This window comes from Aspergillus melleus (assembly GCF_016097325.1).
Source record: "Aspergillus melleus strain CBS 546.65 chromosome Unknown contig8, whole genome shotgun sequence".
NCBI lineage: Eukaryota > Fungi > Ascomycota > Eurotiomycetes > Eurotiales > Aspergillaceae > Aspergillus > Aspergillus melleus.
Genome location: NW_025763377.1, coordinates 727517 through 750764, shown reverse-complemented (window position 1 = coordinate 750764; position 23248 = coordinate 727517). Strand labels below are relative to the sequence as shown.

General features: G+C 36.7%; 5 protein-coding genes across 5 annotated transcripts; 3 read left to right on the top strand and 2 right to left on the bottom strand.

Annotated features, from left to right (window-relative positions):
* Positions 1-9797: 9797 nt before the first annotated feature.
* On the bottom strand, positions 9798-11010 carry rps1 (40S ribosomal protein eS1; the record flags this gene model as incomplete). Its single annotated transcript, XM_046094108.1, has 5 exons — positions 10802-11010; positions 10644-10728; positions 10571-10596; positions 9991-10492; positions 9798-9941 (listed from the first exon to the last, which is right to left on the bottom strand). Exons 1-5 carry the CDS (start codon positions 10813-10815, stop codon positions 9798-9800), a joined length of 771 nt encoding a protein of 256 aa, XP_045950087.1. The 5' UTR covers positions 10816-11010.
* A 1381-nt stretch (positions 11011-12391) lies between these two features.
* On the top strand, positions 12392-12962 carry LDX57_012367 (transcription elongation factor 1 family protein; the record flags this gene model as incomplete). The annotated part of the gene is made up of 4 exons (XM_046094107.1): positions 12392-12394; positions 12478-12522; positions 12578-12716; positions 12775-12962. 4 exons carry the CDS (start codon positions 12392-12394, stop codon positions 12960-12962), a joined length of 375 nt encoding a protein of 124 aa, XP_045950086.1.
* Positions 12963-13306: 344 nt separating this feature from the next.
* FUR1 (uracil phosphoribosyltransferase) lies at positions 13307-13802 on the bottom strand (the record flags this gene model as incomplete). The annotated part of the gene is made up of 3 exons (XM_046094106.1): positions 13307-13358; positions 13417-13588; positions 13643-13802. 3 exons carry the CDS (start codon positions 13800-13802, stop codon positions 13307-13309), a joined length of 384 nt encoding a protein of 127 aa, XP_045950085.1.
* A 5190-nt stretch (positions 13803-18992) lies between these two features.
* On the top strand, positions 18993-20643 carry rhbA (Rheb family small GTPase rhbA). The gene is made up of 5 exons (XM_046094105.1): positions 18993-19341; positions 19398-19537; positions 19592-19720; positions 19815-20540; positions 20611-20643. The coding sequence occupies exons 1-4, from the start codon at positions 19287-19289 to the stop codon at positions 20052-20054; spliced, it is 564 nt and encodes a 187-aa protein (XP_045950084.1). The 5' UTR covers positions 18993-19286; the 3' UTR covers positions 20055-20540; positions 20611-20643.
* Positions 20644-20817: 174 nt separating this feature from the next.
* SES1 (serine--tRNA ligase SES1) lies at positions 20818-22594 on the top strand (the record flags this gene model as incomplete). The annotated part of the gene is made up of 7 exons (XM_046094104.1): positions 20818-20950; positions 21017-21087; positions 21154-21315; positions 21371-21792; positions 21848-21938; positions 21990-22358; positions 22418-22594. 7 exons carry the CDS (start codon positions 20818-20820, stop codon positions 22592-22594), a joined length of 1425 nt encoding a protein of 474 aa, XP_045950083.1.
* Positions 22595-23248: the final 654 nt, after the last annotated feature.

Below are 23248 nucleotides of genomic sequence, written 5' to 3'. Positions count from 1 at the left end.
AAAGCTAGACACAATTAGAGATCTAATGTTTTATTATTTTTTATTTAAATTTGAGTTGAAACAAGCAGAGATTGAAATAATTAAAAAATATTTTTTATTTAATGAAATTATTATATTTAATTAAAGTTATCTATTTCCATCATCATTTGAATTTATAGAATCGATTAACGACAGTGAAAAGGAAGAATGTCAAAAAAAATTACAAAAAAAGAATTAACAAAAAATTTTTAATAATAATATAGATGAATTGACAATTTTTCGTTTTTTAAAGTGATTGATAGATAATTTAGATTTGAAAGATAATATTTTGTTTGAAAAAACGACATTTAATGATACACAGATTCGGACAGAAAGGATTTGAAAAAAGTCACGATTATCAAACAAAGTCGAGATAAACAAACTATAATATAACTATATAATATGCTGAATGGAGCAGTTAAAAAATGAATTAATGCAATATATTATTAGAAATAATATCTGTATCACGAATATGTAATTAATTTGACAATATATAACGCGGATTATACAAAATATTATTTTGAGATCTGTATAAAATGTGCATGTCAAATCAGATCACGAGATTTGGCATATTTGTACTGTTTTCAAATCCGCTGGATATCCACGGATATTCAACTTTTTGAAGCCTAAATCCGCATCCAATCCACGCGGATAGTTGGATGTCAGAATCATATCCATATCCGCAATCTGCGGAGCGGATGCGGAGCGGATTTGGATTTTCGCGGATGCTGCCGCAGCCTATGTGGTCTAGTAGAAAAAAATATATTAATTAAATGATTTTTTATAACATAAAAGAATACTACCTCTTGAAGAAATTGCTTAATATTAGATCTATTTTGACTACAATATCCAATCCCTTTTAAATGTTTAATCATTGTTGTAGTGCCATTTCCATGCTGCTATAAATAATCAAACACTTTCTTACATTGTTTACACATGACCTTCAGCGCTCCATTGTTGATTTTAATCACTTGATTAAAGTGCTTCCAAACGTTAGATTGCTGCTGAACATTTCAACATATTCATTTTTTTTGTTCAAAGTCAATCTGGAGTTATCAGCTCAGAAAATTGTTTTTTGTTATGTTGGAATAAACAAGATACGCTGAAATTCGATCAGAGCAGACACGTTCGAAAAAGGAAGATATAAGAGCAAAAATAGATAAATGAATGAAATTTGAATTAGCGATTGATTGTGACGCTTGTTGACTAAACGAAAGATTGAAAATAAAATTGTTTGATTGAATAATCTGAAGACTATCTGGATTGTCAGCATCATATAAAGATGATATGTACGCGTCAGAAAATTGAAAAAATTAGAACATTATAATAAGAAAAATGAGGCCAGGCCGATAATATAGAGTCACATAATAAAGCAAGTATTTATTGCAGTAAATTTTGCGATTGATAGCTTTAGACTTGGGGATTCTAGATACTTTGAGCTATAATGACATATGAATAAATAACTCATTATATCAGTGATAAGCTATTTTAATTGGTGAGTTCTACAAGTTACTCGCGAATATTCCGTGAACTACTCGCGGGTAGACCTCGGCAGAGTCCAAACCCGCCCATGTCCAAACCCGTCCAAACCCGTCCGTGGACGGGTTTGGGTACCCCATAGATTATCCATGGGCAGGCAGATCAAGAGAATGTCCGCCCACTGTCCAAATCTGCCCGTCCAAACCCGTCTACGCGGGGCAGTCATAAGATGCATAAAATTATGCAATAATTTAGAATATTTTAAGATCTTTAGATTACAAAAAGTCTAGATTATATAAGTCTAGAATGACAGGAATTCCAAAAAATAACAATTTTTATTTATTCTAACTTTCTAAATCGTTTAAAAGATCTAATTATCCTCTTTAATGTACGTTTTCGGTCAGTTCCTTTTGATAATAAAAAAATTATTTTATCATTATTATTATTATTATCATCATCATTTTTATTATTAATTTCATTTTTTTTTAACTCAAACACTCCGTGAAAACATCTATTGACTAAATATTTTAATAATTAGTTGAATGTTATTTAAATTAAATATAGATCCTTTTTTTTCAATATTATTAATTTTATTTATATAATTCTTTTTCTAATCAATATTTAATTCTTTATTTTCAATCTTTTGCTCATTTTTTGTTTTATTCTGTTTCATACTCTCCAAATAAAAATTAATAAATTTAAACTCAATAAAACACATATATATCATTAAATCTTAAATACTTGTCGATTTCAATCATCCACAACAATAATAATAAATATCTCATGCAGAGTTAAAAAAACGTTTTATATTTGCATCAATTATTAAAATAAGAAAAATACCGCGTGTCGCAGTTGCGAATGCTAATAAAGATGATTCTTGCTTTTTTCAGAATTCAAGCGGATTCTCTTTTATTGTATTTAAGATATTCTAATATTAACAAAATTAAAAAAGCATTAAAATAAGACTAATCATTCTCAAAATATCTTTTAATCTCATCTTCCTCATTCTCACTCTTATTTCAGTTTAGCATTGCCGAAAGTTTTGAGCTTATTCCAGATATAATTGAATAAATTGATGAACAAAGACACTTTAATGTTCGGATTTGATATGATTAAATATAGTTATGAAAATTATTTCGATATCTTTCACGCCATTTATATTTATTTTTAGATTATTCAAATCGAAAAAAATAATTAAACTTATGTGATGAAACAAAAATTGTGTTGATTATATAGAAATGATTATAAATTTATGTCATCTGTTTATAGTAATTTGATAATTTCTGCTTTTCTATCTCAAAAATTTGTCACATTGCTTGTTTCCAGTTCACTTTTTTTCATCCAAATTGAATTAATGATCTTTCAAAATGCTCAAACAGAACATTATAGATCTGAAAAACATTATAAATAATAATATCTTTGGTTTGATAGAAAGTGATAATGAAGTTGTAAAAAGATTAAATAATATAAAAAAATAATCAATTTGATGTCATTTCTTTCAAAAAAAAATGATCATATTCATTCTCATTACAAAAAAGATTATAAATAAAACAGATCTATTTTGTACGACGAAACATTAAAAATATTAAATTTCAGTGAATCTTTATCTTAGATTAAAATTAGAACTGTATCCCCTGATTAAAGTTTCAAAAATATGTCACAACATTAAAAACTAACATTGATAAAAACTGCAAAAACCCGGATCTTATAGATATATAAATAATCTAAATATTAAACGATTAGAAAAAACATATCTTATTAAATATTAAAAAAATATCTTTATTTTTATCAATCGAACAAGATTTAAATTTTTTCTCAACAAACTCATTACTTAACTTTAACTTCATATAAATCAAAAATTTCTTAAAATTTAATTAAATTACATGTGCAATGCATAAAATTTAGATAATTAATATATCAATTATTTCAATCAAAATTTTAATCTCATTATTCAGACAATTCATCAAAATTTGATTATTTAAAATGTTGTCAATAATAATTGCTAAGATTTGATAAATGATATTATAATCTTTAAATCGCTTTAAAAGAATTGAGTATAGATTCTTTCTAGAATGAATATTTTTTAAAGATTCAAAATTTAATAGAAACTCTTTATAGTCCCAGTTCGGATCAATGAAATAATCAATAATAATTATAAAGGTTTAAAAGAATGATGATGTCCAGCAATCAAATGTAATTGAAAGTTTAACTTTTTCAAATAATTGTTTTAAGATCAATTATTATTTGTTTTGTTCAATCTGATGTATTTGTCGATGAACTGTTTTTGTTAATGAAAATTGAAAAAATTTAAATAATATTTGTGTTCGCTAAAGAAGCTTTTGAAAAAAAAAATTTTTTATAATAAAATATAATAATTAAAAACCAGTAATAAAATCTAATAGATTTTTTATCCAAGTTTTTTTATCGAATTGTATTGATGTTGATTGTTGAAAGAAAGAGTAGAATTGTCTTTAATATATATATTAATTGAAAAAATTAAATTAGATTAAAGAATTTATTTGTCGCTCAAATAATTCTTTAAGATTATTAATCTTAATAATCTAAATAGTAAATTTTTGACATTTAATTCCTTTCAAATATCGTGTCATTGAGATTGTCTCATGTTTTTTACAATTTGAATGATCAAAAAATTGATCATATTTTTATACAATATATGTGAATTATCGATCTGAAAATGTGCAATTTGATAAAATGATTTTCATTTATTTAAATGACATTTTTTCATATCAAAGAACTGACTATTCTTCTCAAAAAACGCACTTTTATAAAATGTTATAAATTATTATTTAACAAAATTGTTTTTATTCATTTCAATATAGAGAATTCAGTTTTTGATTATTTTCATGCAAAACAATGACCGAGATAATTGCTGATAATTGATTAAAAAAATTAATGTAAAATTTATTAATTGATTGTTAAAGGATTCTGGATTTAAGATAAAATCAATTAAATTTCCATAAAAAAATGAGAAATATTTCTAAAATTGAGATATTATTTCAAATAATAATTATAAGAATAACTAGCATTAATTGCACAAAAATAAAAAAATAAAAATAACATACAAAAAAGAACGTCAATAGAGATCAAAATATAATAAATTGCAAATAAATGTTTGTTTATATGTCGAATAAAAACATAGATGTTACAAATAATAAGCGATATATTATAAACAAATGATTTTAGTTAGAAATCTGAATATTCTAATTGATTATAATATGCGTATTTTCGAATAAGCAGATTTAAACATGTTCAATCTGTTTATTAATTTTAAAAATTTGTTTAAGTCCAATTTTTCAGAAATAAGCTCTCTCATCCAAAAAAAATTTCATTTTTTTATTCTTTAATTAAAAACCTCAGGCACTATTCTACAGAATAACAAAAAAAATTATAAAAATAAGATAAACACTATTTATTCGATATTTTATTATAAAATAATATATATTTTTCAATTTTTAGTTAAATCCAAAAATTAATACAATATTTTACATAAAATTAAGAGGTAATCATCAAAAATTAGAATTACAAAAGAAGTGATTTTTAAAAGACGTTTTAATAAAATTATTAATGTAAAATATATATTTTTAAATTTAACTCTGTTAAAATGATATTCTTATTTAAAATTTATTAATTTATATAATAATAAAACTAATCTGTGAGTCTGTTAGAACTTTTTAATAAGAATTATCAAAAATACATTTTAATTTTATTATATTTTTTTTTGGCAAAATAGCTTTTCTTTAGTCTAATTATGTAGTGACTGAAACGAAAATAAATAATAGTTTTTTATTTTGCTGAATCATTAATTTTGTGTCCGATTTTGTGCAAAAATGGGCGGGTTTGGGCAGGTTTGGTATTTAGCGTGTGCGGGCTGGACTGGACGAGACTTAGCGTAATTGGACTTTGGACATTGAAGGGGTGCCTATGGACGGACTCTGCCGAGGTCTACTCGCGGGTAGATGGATATTCCGCGGGTAATCCATGGGATACCCGTCTCACTTTAACAATTTTTTTATACTTCAGTCTCATCAATTTCCGACGAGATTTAATAGTTTAAGCTCTTCCACGCATATTATAGACATATAAGATCAATAAAAGGATAATTTAAAGATAGCAATAGAATATATAATTTAATTTATCAATGTTTTAGTATAATTAACTAATATAAGACTATATAAGGGGATAAAGATAGTCTTTATAAGAAAATATACTTACTTCTTTCAAATATCAAAATATATTTTAGACATTTAACAAGACATTTCCCATAATACCATTTAGAATCATCTTTACTTTAGTATATAATCGATTGAAAATAAACACATTTCATTATTATTGGAGCTTCTGATAATGTCTTCGAACTTTGATACTTAATTTACGTAGATATTGTGGTTATATCGCGTTATGCACTGAAGGGTGATTAGAACAGGTATTGAAATCAGTATTTTAATCAGGAGAATAAGCAGTTTTATGCGGCTTGACATGTCCAAAAAGGGTTAGTTATGCATTTTTGGGTAGTTCACGGGTATTTCGCGGGGTGCCCATGGTGGGTAATGGGTAGGGGGGTCATGGGTAATGGGTAGGACTCGTCTACCTGTTCCACGGGTCTGGAACCAAAATGCCTACCCGTGGAAGTTCCATGCCGAGGTCTAATTTTTTTTAAAAAAATTAAAAATTTTAATATCATTTTTAAATTTACTTTTTTAATAAAATTATCAAACAAATTCAAGAATCACATTCAAATTATATATTTTAATAATTTTTAAATTATAAAAATAATCATTATAATCAACAATCAAATGATTAATATATAAAATCTATTATATATTTTGAACAATAATATAATCTTCATAATCAAACATTATATTACATACAATAAAATTATTAAAAAATATCAATTCTATATTTTTTGTACAATTGTCAAAAACCTTTTTAAATTAATACACAATAATAATAATCATCAAAATATTAGCAAATATTTGATTATATTAAAAAATTTTTACATCTATAAAGATTATATTTTGTTTAAAAAATATATTAATTAATGTTTCATATATTTTGTTAACAAATCTTAAATTTATTTATTATATGATAGTTTACAATCAATTGATATTATATTTGAATCATTTTATATTATTATTATAAATTTTATTATTGATTTATTTAATAATAACAATTATAATCAATATTTTATATTTACAAACAAGTTCATCAAACAAATCAATATAATCTTGAAACATTTTAATTAAAATATTAAATATTGAAACATTGTTATTGTCAATTATTTATGTATTTATAATTAAAAATTTTTTAAACAATTCATTATTAATCAAAATCTGCTTTTTATTTTTCAATTTTGAAATAACATATTCTCTCACATAAATATTATATAATTTTATTTTATCATTTATTATTTTCAAACCAATAATTAAACAAAACGCATAATTTATATAATCAAAATTATATCATAATATCATTTGACAATTAATTTCAATATAAATAAATAATAAATTTTTTTTATTTTTTTCATTATAAATATTATAAATAAATTTTTCAATATTATTATTAATATTTTTTTCACATAAAATCTTGTTCGATATTAATTTACAAAAATTATAAAATCTTTTTTATTTATTTATTTAACAAAATTTTTTATAAAAACATAATGCCAAAAAAGTTTTTTATTTCATTAAAATATATATAAAATGCTTTTATAATTAACATTATATTCCATTTTTTAAATCAAATCCAAAAACAAGATTTTTATTTATTTATATTAAAACTATATTATATCTATTATACATTAACTTAATTATTATCTTTTTTAATAATATACAAAATCTTTTAAAATTCTCAAATATGTCGATCATTTCATATATTACTTAAAATTATCACAAACATTCTATATTCATTTTTTATTTTTTATTATTTAACTCGAATTTGTACAATTCAATGTTGATTTTTTCAAATATCAATATAAACAGTTTAATTTTATCCAAATAAAACATGATAATGTTTTTATCAAAAAAATTATTATGAAATTAAATATATCATTGATTAACACGTCATTTGCATTAAATGTAATAAAATTTTTTATATGCAATATTTTATGTTTTAATATAATTATTTTATTAAAAAAATAAATTTATGTTAACAATTTAAACATTTTCAATCTTATTATTGAATATAAAACATCATTCTAATTATATTATTATTTTATTTAAATTTAATTATTATTATTATTTTTTTATTTTATTTTTTTATTTATTGCATTTTTATTTCATTATCTTTATTTATATATTTTTTTCTATTAATATATTTAATTAACTCATAAAAATATCGCATTTAAAATTCTATCATTTTGTTACAATATCATTTATTAGCTGTTTTCATATTACTATTTGATAAAATGCGAAAATAATTTCTACAAATAATTCTAAGATTTCTGCGGTTATGATATGTATGTTTTATTCTAGTTTCTGGCCACTTTAAAGTAGTCAGACTTAGTCAATTCAATCATTCAGCAATCATCTCCATACTAATGAATATCGACCGTCTTATCGACATTTTCATCGCATTTTCATCCACTGCAGCAAAACTTATTTAAATCAAAATAAATTAATAAATTAATAAATATCAAAAGTTAATAGATTTTGTAATTAACAATTAAATATATATTATTATAAAAAATTAAAAATTAAATTAATCAAATTACAAGTTTGATAATTAATAAATTAATCTATATAAAATTATAAAATAAATGAAATATATGTTTAAATTAAAATTATTTTTTAAATAAAAGTATATTTAATATTTGTATTTAAATCTTTTTTAAAATAATTAATTTTTTATTTATAATCAATATTTAAATAAATTAAAATTATTATAATAATTTAATAATTAATTTGTTATTACAAGTAATAATAAATTTTTAAATAAATATAATAATAATGATTTGTTAATTTAATAGATTTGTATAGTTATAAAATTAATCTTTTTTTAAAAAAATATTATTATAATTTGATATTATAATTAATTAATTATTTAAAAAGATTTTAAAAAAGATTTTAGTATTTTTGTAAACAATTTTTTAAAAAAAAAGATCTTTATATTTAATTAAATTTTGTTAATATATAAAAATTTAAAAATCTTTTATTAAATAGTTTTTATCTTTTCTATAAGAAAATTGGTTGATTATAAATCATAAACAAACTTATCTTTTACTAAGCTCCTTTGTAGACCGTCACAGCGAGGTCTATATCCAAGATCATTCTGACATATCTAGTATCTTTAGTTAAGGGGGTTAAGTGCCTAAATAAGAGCCGATCCTCTGCCGGGCTTCCCCTTACAATAAGAAAATTGCTTGACTACAAGTCATAAACAAACTTGTCTTTTATTAGTTCCTTTGTAGACCGTCACATTCAAGACTCTTCTAGACAGGCAATCACTCATGTCACGTGCTCAGCCAAGCCGGGGCGTGACATTCCACACCTGCAGTTCTGTCATTACACTGTCTTAGCTGCCTGGCTGGCTCAATCAGTGCCTCAGGCATTCTAGTTGAGCGCTTATAATGATTGTATAGGATTTTATGTTACACTGCTACTAAAAACACTAGCGTAGCCCTGTGCAGGTGCCGAAATGGAGTATAATTGAATCAAAGGTCAATCAAACAATCAATCAGCTATTCAAATATATAAAATGGTCGGAATTTTTTTTTAAGTGATGGTCCACCTCTTCAGCAGCCACAAGATGGGTTAGGGATCAAAAGTTCCCATGCAGGAACCGTGATTGGTAATTGATTTGGAATGGTTACTATCAACTTTCAAGATCTTATTGTCTACGCTTGTCTTTCAGTCCACCTTTCTTTCTCCATAGAAAACATACCGCAAGGGCAGCTTAAAAAGAACCATTTAACCGCCCAGCCATCTCTTGTAGATTGTCAGACCTTTAGTGGGAGCGAATTAAGGCAAAACGATCCATCTCAATCTGTTTGATTCTCGAGACTCCCGTAGAAGGGATAGAATGCCTTGATTTGCAACTACTCAGGTTCAGGATCGATAAATTGACGATCAGGGCTACCACTAGGGGAACTTATCAACTACAATGAGCTACATAGCTTTCCCTTCCATAACAGAGAAGCAGTATCCAAAGAAAAGTCAAGTTACCGATTGGTTGAACATGAAAGTCGAGGAAATTTTTATTGACTTATGGGAAAATCATCAACAGCCTGAAACCGAGCACCGATACCGACATCAGCTCCGAACAAACATCAGTGTATCAAAGCATTAAACGGTCTGGAGAACTTGCTCCTTGAACTCCCTCTCGACCTTGTGACCCTTGTCGTCAGTAGCAGACTCCCCGTGCAAGTTGAGCAAGGCACCGAGATCGAACTTGGGAGACTTGAGAAGCTTGACCTTGCGGATGTGGACCTGGAAACTATTTAGCTGGTTTCAAGAATGACGCCGAGTAGAAACCCACATTTTGAAGGGGATAGATTCCCTGAGTAGACTTCTCAATCTCGCGTCCGATAACCTCGGGAATCAGCTTGGTGGTGAGCTGGGCCAGGGAGCAGCTGGCCGCCTCCCGCTGAATGATCTCGGTCATCTTCTTCCGGATTGCGCGAATCTGAGACGAGCGAGCATATGTGGTCTTCTTGATCTGGTTGGGGCGTCTCTTGGTGAAAGCGATCGCAAACAGACGAAGAAGGTAGTCGTCAGTCGTCTTCACCGTCACGTTGGCCTCGATAAGCGATTGCCACTTTCGAACGAGGGATCGCAGCTTGTCGGTCGTAAAGTCCAGTCCGTGGAAGTTGGTCAAGCAGTTCTTTCCTTGGATCTCGTCGACACGAAGCTTGACCTTGCGGAAAGCATGGTCTTCATCGTTCTGCAGGTCAGCGAGAGAGACCTCGAAAATCCGTCCCTTCAGAGAGTCGTTCGCATTCTTGAGACCACTGGTGCGGTTCACAAGAGTTTTTCCAACACTTCAAAGTTCATCGTCAGCTGTCGTTTCTTCGCCCAAGGTGCTAAAACAAATATGCGGATATGAGCGGTAGACATACTCCCTGGTCTGGAAGGTCGAAGGAGCCTGCTTTATGTGAGCGATGGCCAAATCAAAGAAGTCTGAAATCCTACCTTCACAGAGTACTCATCCTTCCTGGAGAAAGGATCGACGGTTCTCTTCTTGATGCCCTTCTTGCCCTTGGACAAGCGCTTGTTCCTATCAATCGTCAGCCACGGACAATTCTGGTACTCTCAACGGCAACATATTGCAGTGAAGGGCGCGTCCATACTTTCCAACAGCCATATCTGCGACTTTAGCCTATCTTGCAATTGTCGAAGACAGCCAAGTATAGAACACCACGCTGGGGGCAGTCGGTACTCTTGACGCTACTGGGTCGACGGGATGGGAGTTGAAAACAAAATCCCACAGAAAAAGTTCAGTTAAGCGAGGCGTCGGCCCTACCAGTGTATTATGTAATTTCTCGGTCCCCCACAAACATACCAAGTGGTAGCAGCGCGGTGTAAATTACAGCTCATTTCAATACATGTTACCATCCCTGGATTCAGATTAGCGTCACATCAACCTCCTTCAATAATAGATGGAACCTGTCCGTACTCAGCAATCAATTCACTTCTCGTTTGTGGCAATATCCATGGAGATGTACTCCCCATACCCGGCAATCTCAGAGCACTTCGAGCTCCAGAGATAAGTTAGCCTCAAATCTTTTCTTGTTACCTTGTCATCTTCTTTATAATTGACGGCTACTCATATGCACATCATACGATAAGACGATGTAGGAACCCTCACTGAACCTTCAATTTTAGAGATTGAATTCCGGGCATGTCCATAATAATATGTAATCAACTATTCAATGGTTGCGCAATTTTGAATCAATGGCCTGAAAGCTTCTATTGGTTACGTTACGCAGTTGAGACAGGGGTGGAGACTGAGTCTGAAAACAACACATGCAGAAGAAGGCTATAAAGCAGAAAGATAGGAGATATACAGCAATTTGACGTAGGCCGGTAGTTTACACTCTATGGAAATTCGACATAACCAGCGCGAAGATCTCTACCCATTTCTGTGGTCTATAAGTTGTACGGTCTTTTACAGGGGAGGGGGGTATGGGAGTACTCGAATGGTCCGTGGACAATCAGATCGAAGAGGCACATACTCCCTAGGGTCTACGATTCCTAGTGCATACACCAGAAAGCGGCATGGATAATTTGCCACTCAAGGCTGGTTGGATTTTCCATTCCCGTGATCACCACTTATACAGTGTAGGTACCTTACTCCGTCGTTAGGTGTAGGCAACTGTGACATGAACCTACGTGCTGATAGAATAATTGTCGGGTAGCAGTAATGAAGTGTAGCCAGTAGCCACATTTTGTAACAGGGCCAATCTAGAAAGATGTATGAAATATGGGGTAGGCTGGTGTACTTTTCCACTTTGGTTTCTTTATCGATAAGGGTCAGCAGTTGCTGTAACGTCTAACTACGGAGTAAGTTACTGATGACTAACTACTCCGTACAACCCCATCGGTAATGGAAATGATGTAACCCGAGTTTAGTCTAAGGTAGGAATTAAGAGGCACGGTACTCCCGTAGGATACCTACCAACGTACCTACTCTGTAGGTGGTTGACTTACCACTGCCCGGTAATTATACAATCCATGTCCCTTGAGCGCTTGGCTAACCAACACGCCCAGCTTCAGTAAATGAAACCGGATCTTCCATGATTCGCCTCCCTACGCGTGGAGGTGCATGGTCTTCAAACTTACAACAACTACGCATCCCGCCGTTCGCAGATGCCTCAGCATATCTAAACCTACCCTGATCTCAATTTCATCGCCGGTCTTTTACGCGCAAACTTTCCACGATGGTATATTTATGACTCTGTTTGATTGTTAATTGAAGTAGTTGCTATCCTTTGAACGAGTCGCTAACGTCATTTCTCGTCAATAGGGCAAGCGGAAGAAGTCGAGTAGACAACCCCAGGGACCGAAGAAGGTGATTCTGCCAACATCCTCTATGCCACTGGTGCTGACAACTATCTGAAAAAAAGAGAGAGTCACTCCCGACAACATTTGCATGTTTATTTTGCAACCATGAAAATTCTGTTATTATCAAACTGGACAAGAAGTTGGGTCTAGGGAATCTGTCCTGCAAAGTTTGCGGGCAGAGATTTCAAACAGGTATCAATTGTATGTGCCATGTTCAATACTTCATACCCTCTTTACCTGGACCTGACATTTGCTCTAGATCTTTCTGCTGCCGTTGATGTGTACTCTGACTGGGTCGATGCATGCGATGCGGTGGCTAAAGATGCTGCGCACAAATATGAACCAAATACTTCAAACATGCATTCCACTGGACATACTTTATCTTCCGGTGAGCAAGAAGTCGGAGATAGTGCTGCCCGGCTGGATGCACACAATGATGATTATTAAATCTACTCCTGCAAAGTTTAGTGGACAATTACAATTTCCTACTAGCTATTGATAATGAATACCTTTCTCCTTTCCCTCTTCATTCTGTGTTTATGCTAAATTGATACTCATTGGCAACAAACCGCAGGTGTTTAGTTTTAGAACATGGCCCAGAAATAGTCAGAGACCTCGAGACCTACTTATACCTTCCCCCCACGCAAAGTTTCCTTGATCGACATTCCACACCCTAGAACTGTGAGCTGTGAGCAGTAGACGCCGTTGATCTATGCGGCTAGGCGTAATTCCGCACGCAATGGGATAAATCCTCTGCTGAATCAACTACGTGTACGCAATCTCTGTGACACTTATAGGGTATAGTATCGGTCACCAAAGTCACCAAGACCCGGAATTATGTACCTGCAATACATATTAAAACTTTCTTCCTTTCACTCAGCAGTAAGAAAATAGCACTTACTTTTTGTCATCCAAGCCTTGGTCAATGAAAGCAGTGACAACTCTGAGTTTGGGAAAGCGTTCAGCAAAATCCGCAACCCCGGAGGGACTAGCAATGAGGTTCAGGAATAAGATGCGATCCTCGGGCACACCCTTCGCCTTCAGGATCTCAACAGCAAGGGTAGCGGAGCCTCCTGCACAAGTTTAGGTTAACAGAACCTACTGGGCCGTTGGTGTGTCCCACTTACCAGTTGCAAACATCGGATCGAGCAGCAAAACCCAGCGGCTAGATATATCGGTAGGAAGCTTCTCATAGAACAGTTTTGGTTTGCATGTCTCTTCGTCTCTCTGTATCAAGATTTTCCCTATGCGGACCGATCGGCAACAATCCCTCAACCCCTGCTCCATTGCCTCACCTGCCCTCATAATTGACACGCCGCATATTTTGCCTTCAAATCTAACACCGAGATAGGCTCGACCTACAGGAGTCGTGACTGATTGCTCCACAACTGGAAGGTGGTTTAGGCCTTCTTCAACCAATAGACGAATGATTCTGTTTGAATAGAAGATAAAATCAGCACGACTGGTTCTCTTGTCTCTGATCATACTATTGAAGAGTTAGCCACGCTTCTAGGCCCGTATGTCTATCCGAAAGCTATGTCCGTTTCTTACGTCAAGAGGGCAATCAGCTGAGGCGTTTGAGGTAAGACATGGACATTGTCATAAGATATATCTTTAGATACTGTGGCTGTTGGCTTTTCGCCCTCTGGCCAGTATATCGGGCCGACTCCTTGCGCGGGAGAAGGAATGGATTCCGTTACTTCGTTAGCCATGACTGCCGGCCACTTCTTTCAATGAGATGTAACAAGGCTCCGCCGCGAAAGTGAAAAAGAAACCAGAAATGATGCAGAATGATGTAGCACTATCCAGACCTTGCAAGGGCACTCTGGAGTGTGGCCCGAAATTGGATTTTTAAAGTCCGAGGAGCGGAAAAGGATCGGGGTGTGCCGATATGTGCATGTACTGTACCTGTACATCGTAAGATAAGGTACGGTGGTTACATACAATACCTGGGTTCGTATCAGACCCATAGAAGGATTTACCATTACTACTGTAGGTAGGCAATTTTCAGATGACGCACAGTACCTATCTCTACACAGGCACATGTACATATATGGATGTATGGATAAGACAGCTGGTAGTCAGGCACGGAGTACATACTGCACCTAGGAAGATACCTAGGAAAGGATACCTTAGGTAGGTACCTTACTGTACATACATAGTACCTACTCTGCACAGATGACGGGATTAGGCACAGGACAGCTAACCTATCTACATGAGAGGTATGGGATTTCAGCCAGCTTCTATATCATGACATCTTCTCTATTTTGGATTTTGTGTATGAACAGGAGAGCCTTCTTGTGTTCCCACTGTGATCACAGAACGTTTGTGATCACGTTAAATTTCTTGAACGGCAGCAGCGTACTTCTAGTTAGTTAACGTAAACCACAAGCGAGTCGCGAATCTGAGCGAGCCGCGAATTTGTATTCCCATACAAAATGGCGCTTTTGAACTCGGGATATCTCAGCCATTTCTATGTCGTATAAGATACTATTTAAAACTAGAATTATATGACACTATTTAACGATAATGTACTAAATTTTAATCTATTTATTAGGCTAATTGTCCAGGTATTATAAATTATACTGTATTATAAAGCTGGTTATGTATTAAAGACTCCCATAGGTTTCTTTATTATATAAAAAAGATATTATACTACTTACCTATATAATACTTCAGGTCTTTAATATATTTTTTTAGAATAGAGGTATGGTGGAGATACTCCAAATTGAAAAGTGCCAAATTGTATGGGAATACAAATTCGCGGCTCGCTCAGATTCGCGACTCGCTTGTGGTTTACGTTAACGTAATCGGACAGCACCGTCGTTTTCTCACTATAACTACCACTATAAAAATTGGAACTTTACAACAGATATAGATATTGATGAATGATAAGAATACAATAGTAAGTTATATCATATTAAATCACTTTATTAAGACTTTATACAAAATTACAATTTTAATAGTCTCTTTTTACTCTCATTACAATATAAAATACTTTTATATTTGAGTATAGGAACTATCGCATTCGAGAATTAAATATTGTAATATAAGTTTTATTATCTATAAAACTAAGTAACCTTTGGATCATTTTATTTATTTTGATGTAAAATATATTTAGTTTATATAGTTAAAACAGCCTTTGGAAGGAAATCTTCTATTTTATATAAATGATAGAGTTCCAATTTTTATAGTGGTAGTTATAGTGAGAAACGGCGGTTCGGTGTCGCGGCGGTTCGCTGTCCGATTACGTTAAGTTAGTCGTTTAACCATGACTAAGTTAAGGTAGTACTGATTATTCATCTGCCCTCCTGGCGATATCCATAACTAAGGTAGTTACTTCTGTAGTTACGGAGTACTTCGAATTTGTTCTGTTACCTACAACGATCACTTACCCTCGGCCCACTAGGTGAAGTCTTCGTGGATGCCCCATGGGCCCCGCAAATAGCAGCCAGCATTCATTCTTCCAATCAATACAATTCAATCAATGATATCCGTGAATCGGCTACCCGGCGAGGTTACTTTCACAGTTCATGATATCATCTTTCCCACCATATACCCATGCCCATTGAACCCCATAGCCTACTTAATATCAGATTGATAGGTTTCGAAAAATTGCCTTTGATTGCGTTCAGGGCATCAATCGCCTTCTTCAACCACCCAACATTATTGCACATTACAAATCTTGAGCAGTTCGATAGACGCGATACCCCGACATGCGACGTCAGACAAAGAAGCCAGTGACTTACGGAAAATCGAGATCCGGCAACACTCAGGATGACAAGAATAAATGTCCGAAAACCCCAGCGCCTCGCGTTACGAGTAGGGTAAGGCATGATAGCAAAGCGTCCTCTGAAGTGATGTCTTCCAATCATCCAATACTGCCATCAGAAAACGAATCTGGACAATCCAAGAGCGTCGATAAATATAAAAGCACAACCACGGCTACCCCTGGCCAATGTACTCCCCACATTCAACAGGAAGAAAGCGGACACCTTGGCACGTCTTGGAGGAAGTGTACGAACAGAAGGGCGAAGGTGACGCCAGCTGAGGGTGGTAATATTCACAGTAGTTCTCAAACATCTGCAGTCGATCACTATGCCTCCGACCTTGATGGAAGCCCTGGCAACTCACCAGATCCTGGTAGCGATGAGGTCGTTCACACCCAACTGCAAACGAACAACAGTCCGAACCCGCTCCATAAAAGGAATTCTCGGAATCACCATCATGGCCACGCTCTGGGGGATCCCTCTTTAATTCTACCGCGTGCACGAACGGCCCCTACAGAACGAGTGACCTCACTCAAGAGGAAGAGCCTTGCTACATCACAAGACACGGGTAGTGAAAGTTTGCGAGGTCCACCACGTGCGGCCGGAAAGCATCAAAAAACTGGCTGGACAAGGAAGAGATTGGTGGATTCGCTAGGTCCTTCGGAAGACTCTACCACCGACGAGTTTCCTCCCGCTGAACTCGATAATTCTCAAACGTCTTCTCAGCCTGGTACTGCTTGGAGAGAGTATCACCCATCTCCAGAGCCCAAGAACAATCGTAGCGGGGCAATGTCTTTCGCCGAGCTCACTCGACAATCACCTTCGACGTCGTCCATTTTACGCGGATCCCGGGTCACTTATGCTCGCCAACGCTCATTTTTAGACGATAATTCTCTTCTGGACAGTTTCACGGACGGCAAATCTGTCGCTTCTTCAGAGAGCCATGGCCTAAGTCAATCTCGTCCATCGGTTCTTCATACTCGGCTACTGTCTAGCGTCGACGACAAAGATAATGAAAAGAGCGATAGCAAGCCTGTTCGTAGTATTCACGAGCTTAGGCAAGCTGGAGAAAAAGCTCGTTTTTGTGAAACGGTTGAATTAATTCTGGATGATGTTGAAGGCCCCTCTAACTCGCTTTCAGAAAGGTGTGATGGCTACTCCCGGCTTTGTTTAAATCTGCTAGAGCCTCAGTTTGTTCGCCAGTTTTGTGAATGTGGCTTCGAGGAGCGCATAGTGGAATCAACAACTGAAGGCCTTGATATTATCTCGGCATCGCTTGCCCTCTGCTCATACAATCTGATCTTCAACAGTGGATTCTTTTCTTTAGTCCTCTCGGGCCGCTTTTGGTGGAAGATCATGCAAATTGCTCCTCAACTCCTCAACTCGGACGTTAATTTCATGTGTCTAGTAGATCAGCGGTCTACTACTAGCCTTGCCAAATCCGTGCGCCATTCCCTCAGAAAGAACTTGCAGCAGATATTCTCCGCAGTGTATGGGGAGCAGTCGTCAATTACATCGCCCTGTATTTTGGCACTATATGGCATCAACACGTTCCTCCAAAGCCTTCGACAAAAAGTCCGCAGCGTTGAGCCTATCCCTGCGCCATTGTTGGACCAATTGGTCGGGCTACTTATGGCAAAAGAGCCCGAGCAAGAAAGTGCCACCCAGGAGTTCGAATTGTTCTCCTTGGTGTTGTCAATATTGGACTCTTACACGGTTTTATCATCCGGCCCTTGGAGTCATAGTCAATGCAGTTCCTTTGGGTCACTTTCTCGGCTACGCTGGCTCCTCTATCCGGATAAGCTTGATCAAAACCGGAGACTCTTGGGCCTTTACATCCGGGTAATTATGAACATAACTAACACCAACTCATCTCTTTGTAAGGAGCTCGCTACTCCCGAGTTAGTGGCTGGGCTTGTCGGGATCATCGCCGAGGAATTTGGCCATGTGCCCGAGGATTCTCCTGCTAAAGAAAACAGCCCCTTAAACATTGTAATACTAGCACTTGGTGCGCTCACCAACCTGGCAGAAAAAAGCCAATCTTCCAGGGCCTTGTTTCTGATGCCGGCACGTAACTCTACTTCTTTCTTCCAGCTACTTCTGCAACAATTTTCCCACGGCATCAAATCTCTTGGAAAGGTAAGACGACTTCCTATAACTATCAGGGGTGCCTATTCTTACGAATTTCAGGCAAATTCCGTCTCTGAAGTACACAAAAATGTTGCTGTTGGATATTTATCAATTCTTTTGGCTACGCTCTGCCAGAATGAAGAACTTCTTTCTCAGGTGGAGACTGTGCTGGACAAAGGCCTTGCTCTTATACTGTCAACTGCCGAGGAGTTCCTGCAATATCATCAAAAGGTGGAGCAGGACTCTTATCCTATGGACACTCGGGACGATGGAGGCGCTGGACTCAGCACGAGGCTCGAACATATAATATCTAGTTTAAGACAGGTTGACGCCTAGCATTAGTAGTCGGCTCCCCTTTTCTTGCTTGTCCTGATACGCTTCTTGTACTTTTTTGAGGGTATTTGGGTTCGACTAGGAGTAATAATGATAGGAAGCAAAAACTAAAAGATAAAGATTGGCAAACTAATGTTCTCGGCAGTAAATGTGGTGTTTTCTCCACCGTTGGCGCTGAACCGGAAAACCCGTTTGACCTGTTTGCCACATGAAAGCTAGTAAGTAGTACGTAGTCCGGAGTACCTCAGACATCCAGCCCAGACATTTTGCCACACCCGTCCGGACCCCAGACTCGCCGACTCGCCCATCACCGGACACTGGACCTTGTCCCTTCAAAACCAATTGGACCAGGCGCCCTTGATTAATTAATTTGGACCGACCTACGATAATCTCAGATTTGAGTGCTTGATCACTTGGAAATACATTGTCTCATCGCCCTTTCCGCCGCGGCTCTACGCAGCAAGGAGATCCAACAAAACTCCCGTGCTCTGCAATAGTCTTCTTGCTGGATTTGCTTGCTTCCATAAGTGCTACTATAATGCCAGCAGCGCCAAAACAGCGAAAGATAGCTATTGTTGGCAGTCGATCTGTTGGTAAGGATACAACGAATACTCCACCATACCGACTCGATCTAACTCCTGGTATATAGGGAAATCATCCCTTACAGTGCGATTTGTTGAACACCATTTTGTAGAGAGCTATTACCCGACCATCGAGAACACGTTCAGCCGCATCATCAAATTCAACGGCCAGGATTTTGCAACGGAGATTGTTGACACAGCTGGTCAAGTAAGAACAGTTGGCTGTGGGAGCCCATACCCACCAAAGCTAATACAATGATAGGATGAGTATAGCATTCTGAATTCAAAACATTTTATTGGAATCCATGGATACATCATCGTTTACTCGGTGGCTTCCCGACAGTCTTTTGACATGGTCAGAGTTATTCGAGATAAGATACTAAATCATCTTGTGAGTAACAGTTACCTTTCGTACCCTCTCCGTTTGCTACTTTTTCTTCTCCTTCTTTGGATCTTTCACTTTTCGATCGCTGAGAGGATTATAGGGAGCGGACTATGTGCCTCTTGTCGTCGTGGGAAATAAAAGCGATCTCAAAGATGAGCAACGCCAGGTATCTTTAGACGAAGGCCGGCATCTGGTAGAGGATCTCCATTGTGCGTTCACCGAGGCCAGCGCTCGCCTTGGCTACAATGTCGACAGGGCCTTTGACTTAATGATTGGGGAAATTGAGAAATCGCAAAACCCGTCCCAGCCAACGGGAGGAAACAAGTGCAATGTAATGTGACATCTGGGGCGTGTTCGAGCCGAAGAATAATAATCAGAACCAAGGCGCTTGTAGACTTTGGTGTGTTGCTAAATTCAATAACTAGGTCTTTTCTGTCGAGATATTGGCTGTCATTCCGTTTGTCCTCTTACTGTTCAGCTTGCCTGTTGTTTAAATGCCGAATAACGATGTTATATCTTCACCTAGTTCACCGCTAATCAGCTAAGCTACTCAGAAGATCCTAGGCTATCGCTCGTGGCCGGAATACGAGTGACACTGAATCCATCATCAGCAATAGGAAGACGCTTGTCTAATCAGGTCATTGATTCAGGCCCGTAAGACAGTGTCACTGTCCAGTTACTTATGTCTCCGGTCGCGTATGAGTGGTGAATCAACCAGCTCGCATGGAATCAAAATGCAACATGAGTCATGTACACCGGATCTCTGCTCCTAGAAACATATCTTTCCCTCTCTCAGTCGCGATACAGTAGAACGTACATACTCCGGGTACGTACTATACTTTGTAGGCTGGCTAGTGGGTTTAGTTCGTTGGCTAATAATTAGTTATCCGCAGCAGACAAAGGCTGACTAAGTTGAGAGCCCCTCCCTCGCGGGCTACTTCCACGCATTACTGCTTGTGCCCTAAGGTCGATGCCACCTAAGGTTTTACCCCTCACATCGGCTCTGCTTTCGACAACAAAGATTCCTCTCGGTTTCTAGCAGCATTCCTGTTTCTGAAATAAGGTCCGTCTCTCTGGGCCTGGGACGCTAACTGCCTTTGAAAATGTTGGACCTTGCCGATTTTGTCAGTGACCGCGGTGGAGACCTGAAGAAAATCAAGGAGAGTCAGCGGAAACGGTTCGCCTCGGAAGATGTAGTCGATGAGGTTGTCGCTTTGTACGAAGAAGCCCGTCGAGGTATGATTTTAATAGGCGGTTCGCCTGCTCGGTGTGAAAGATTGGCTAACATAGCTCTTACCGCAGCACGCTACGAAGTCAACAAGATTGGCTCCCAACTGAACGCGCTCCTCAAGGATATTGGAAAGAAGAAAAAGGTCAGTGGTGCTATGCAGGTTCTTGAGTATAGATGCAGGCCGAGCTAAACGCGTTATATGATACAGAACAAGGAAGACGCAAGTGACTTAATTGAGCAAAAGGCCGCCCTGGAGAAACAAAAAAAGGAAGCCGAAGACCTCGCTCTTCAAAAGGAAACCCAAAGGGACATCAAAGTTCGGACCATTGGAAACTATGTTCATGAATCTGTTCCCGTGAGCAACAACGAGGTATGTCTTCCAACAGTTTTCCGAATATGCATTCTGCTCATAGCATGCAAACCAGGACGACAATGCTATCATAAGAACCTGGGCACCCGAACCCTCTGCCACTGAAAAATGCGATCGCCTGTCTCATCATGAGGTTCTCACCCGTCTTGACGGCTACGACCCTGAGAGGGGAGTGAAGATCGTGGGCCACCGTGGATATTGCCTAACGGGCTACGGTCTTTTCTTGAACCTTGCGTTGATCAATTACGGTCTGGAGTTCCTATGGGGCAAGGGATACAAACCAAACCAGCCTCCTCAATTCATGCTCCGAGAAATGATGGCGAAAACGGCGCAGCTTGAGCAATTCGACGAAGAACTGTACAAGGTCACGGAAAGTGAAGACAAATCCACGGATAAGTATCTGATCGCTACTTCTGAACAGCCGCTGTCAGCACTGCATGACGGAGAGTGGCTTCAGGATAAGGACCTTCCTATTAAGTAAGTGGCTTCGAATGCAAATACTAGGTGGCTTCTGGACTGACTCGGGACCTAGATACGCTGGGTATAGCACTTGCTACCGGAAAGAAGCCGGGGCGCACGGTAAGGACGCTTGGGGCATCTTTCGGGTTCATCAGTTTGAAAAGGTGAGGGTGTCATGAACTTAGGCTCGGCTCTTCATACTTATTCCTGTGCAGATCGAACAATTCGTCATTACCAAACCCGAGAACTCCTGGGAAGCCTTTGATGAGATGATGGCAACCTCGGAGGAATTCTACCGCTCTCTTGGACTTCCGTATCAGGTTGTCGCCATCGTTTCCGGAGCATTGAACAATGCCGCGTCCAAAAAATACGATCTCGAGGCATGGTTTCCTTTCCAAAAGGAGTATAAGGAACTGGTCTCCTGTTCAAACTGCACCGATTACCAGTCGCGTGCATTGGAAATTCGCTACGGTATCAAGAAGGCCACGGATTTGAAGAAATCCTATGTCCACGCTCTAAATGCTACGCTTTGTGCAACCGAGCGGACGCTTTGTTGCATTTTGGAAAATTACCAAACAGAAGATGTACGTGCTGTGATTGTCTTGCTGCTTCCTGACTGCTTTACTAATGCAAAGTTCGATAGGGTTTCATTGTGCCCGAGCCTCTGAGGAAATACATTCCGGGCGCCCCTGAATTCCTCCCCTACACTAAGGAGCTTCCCAAGGGCACTACATCCCAGAAGTCGAAAGGTAAGCAGGGTTCGAAAGCTGCAGATGGCGCCGAGGAGACTGCAAAGAAGATGCAGAACTTGCAAGTATGAATGTAGCTATCGCCAGTGGGCAGCCTTATCGATCGACCTGCGTGGTTATGAACATTTACTGGCGTTGAGACTCGCTCCTATCTCATTTATCATTCATAGACTTCAAGTTTATCTTGACATTGCTTACGCACACGCATCTGGAGAAGAAAATAGGTTGTCAACTAGTAGTAAATGAGATCGATTTTGAGAGCGAAAGGGGCAAGGAAGAGAGACAAGAAGATAAGACAAGTATAGAGTATGGTCCACTGGTCACTTTGGTGGGGTAGAAGTGCGTGTATATTGTATACTACGGAGTACATACAGTTAGCATGGAGGGGTCCACCGAAAGGGGAAAAAAAAAAAAAAAAGGAGCCCCTCCGAGGATTCTGCCCCGCCGTGGTGGCACCATGACCACCTCCCACCGCCTTCTGTTTATGCCCATGAACCCCTCCATATCCTATGACTATGAGTCAAAGAAGCGGCAGAAGTAGTTGACTTCTAGAGGTCCGGTCCCGGAGCTGCTAAAAATTACCTCGTGTGTCTTGCCTTACCTTTGACATAAAACAATACCTACCCCCAGGTACTCATCAATTTTTCCCACCCCTTCTTCCCGCCTTCTGTTCTGGTTTACCTATCTCTCGTCTTTCGTTTGTCTCAATCCTTTTCCCTCGTCAC

What these genes read in the sequence shown, in the direction of transcription:
- rhbA (XM_046094105.1), top strand. Translation starts at nt 19,287, where the DNA reads ATGCCAGCAGCGCCAAAACAGCGAAAGATAGCTATTGTTGGCAGTCGA. An exon ending in TTGTTGACACAGCTGGTCAA is followed by an intron (nt 19,538 to 19,591) that starts GTAAGAACAGTT and finishes ATACAATGATAG; the next exon opens with GATGAGTATAGCATTCTGAA. An exon ending in ATAAGATACTAAATCATCTT is followed by an intron (nt 19,721 to 19,814) that starts GTGAGTAACAGT and finishes AGAGGATTATAG; the next exon opens with GGAGCGGACTATGTGCCTCT.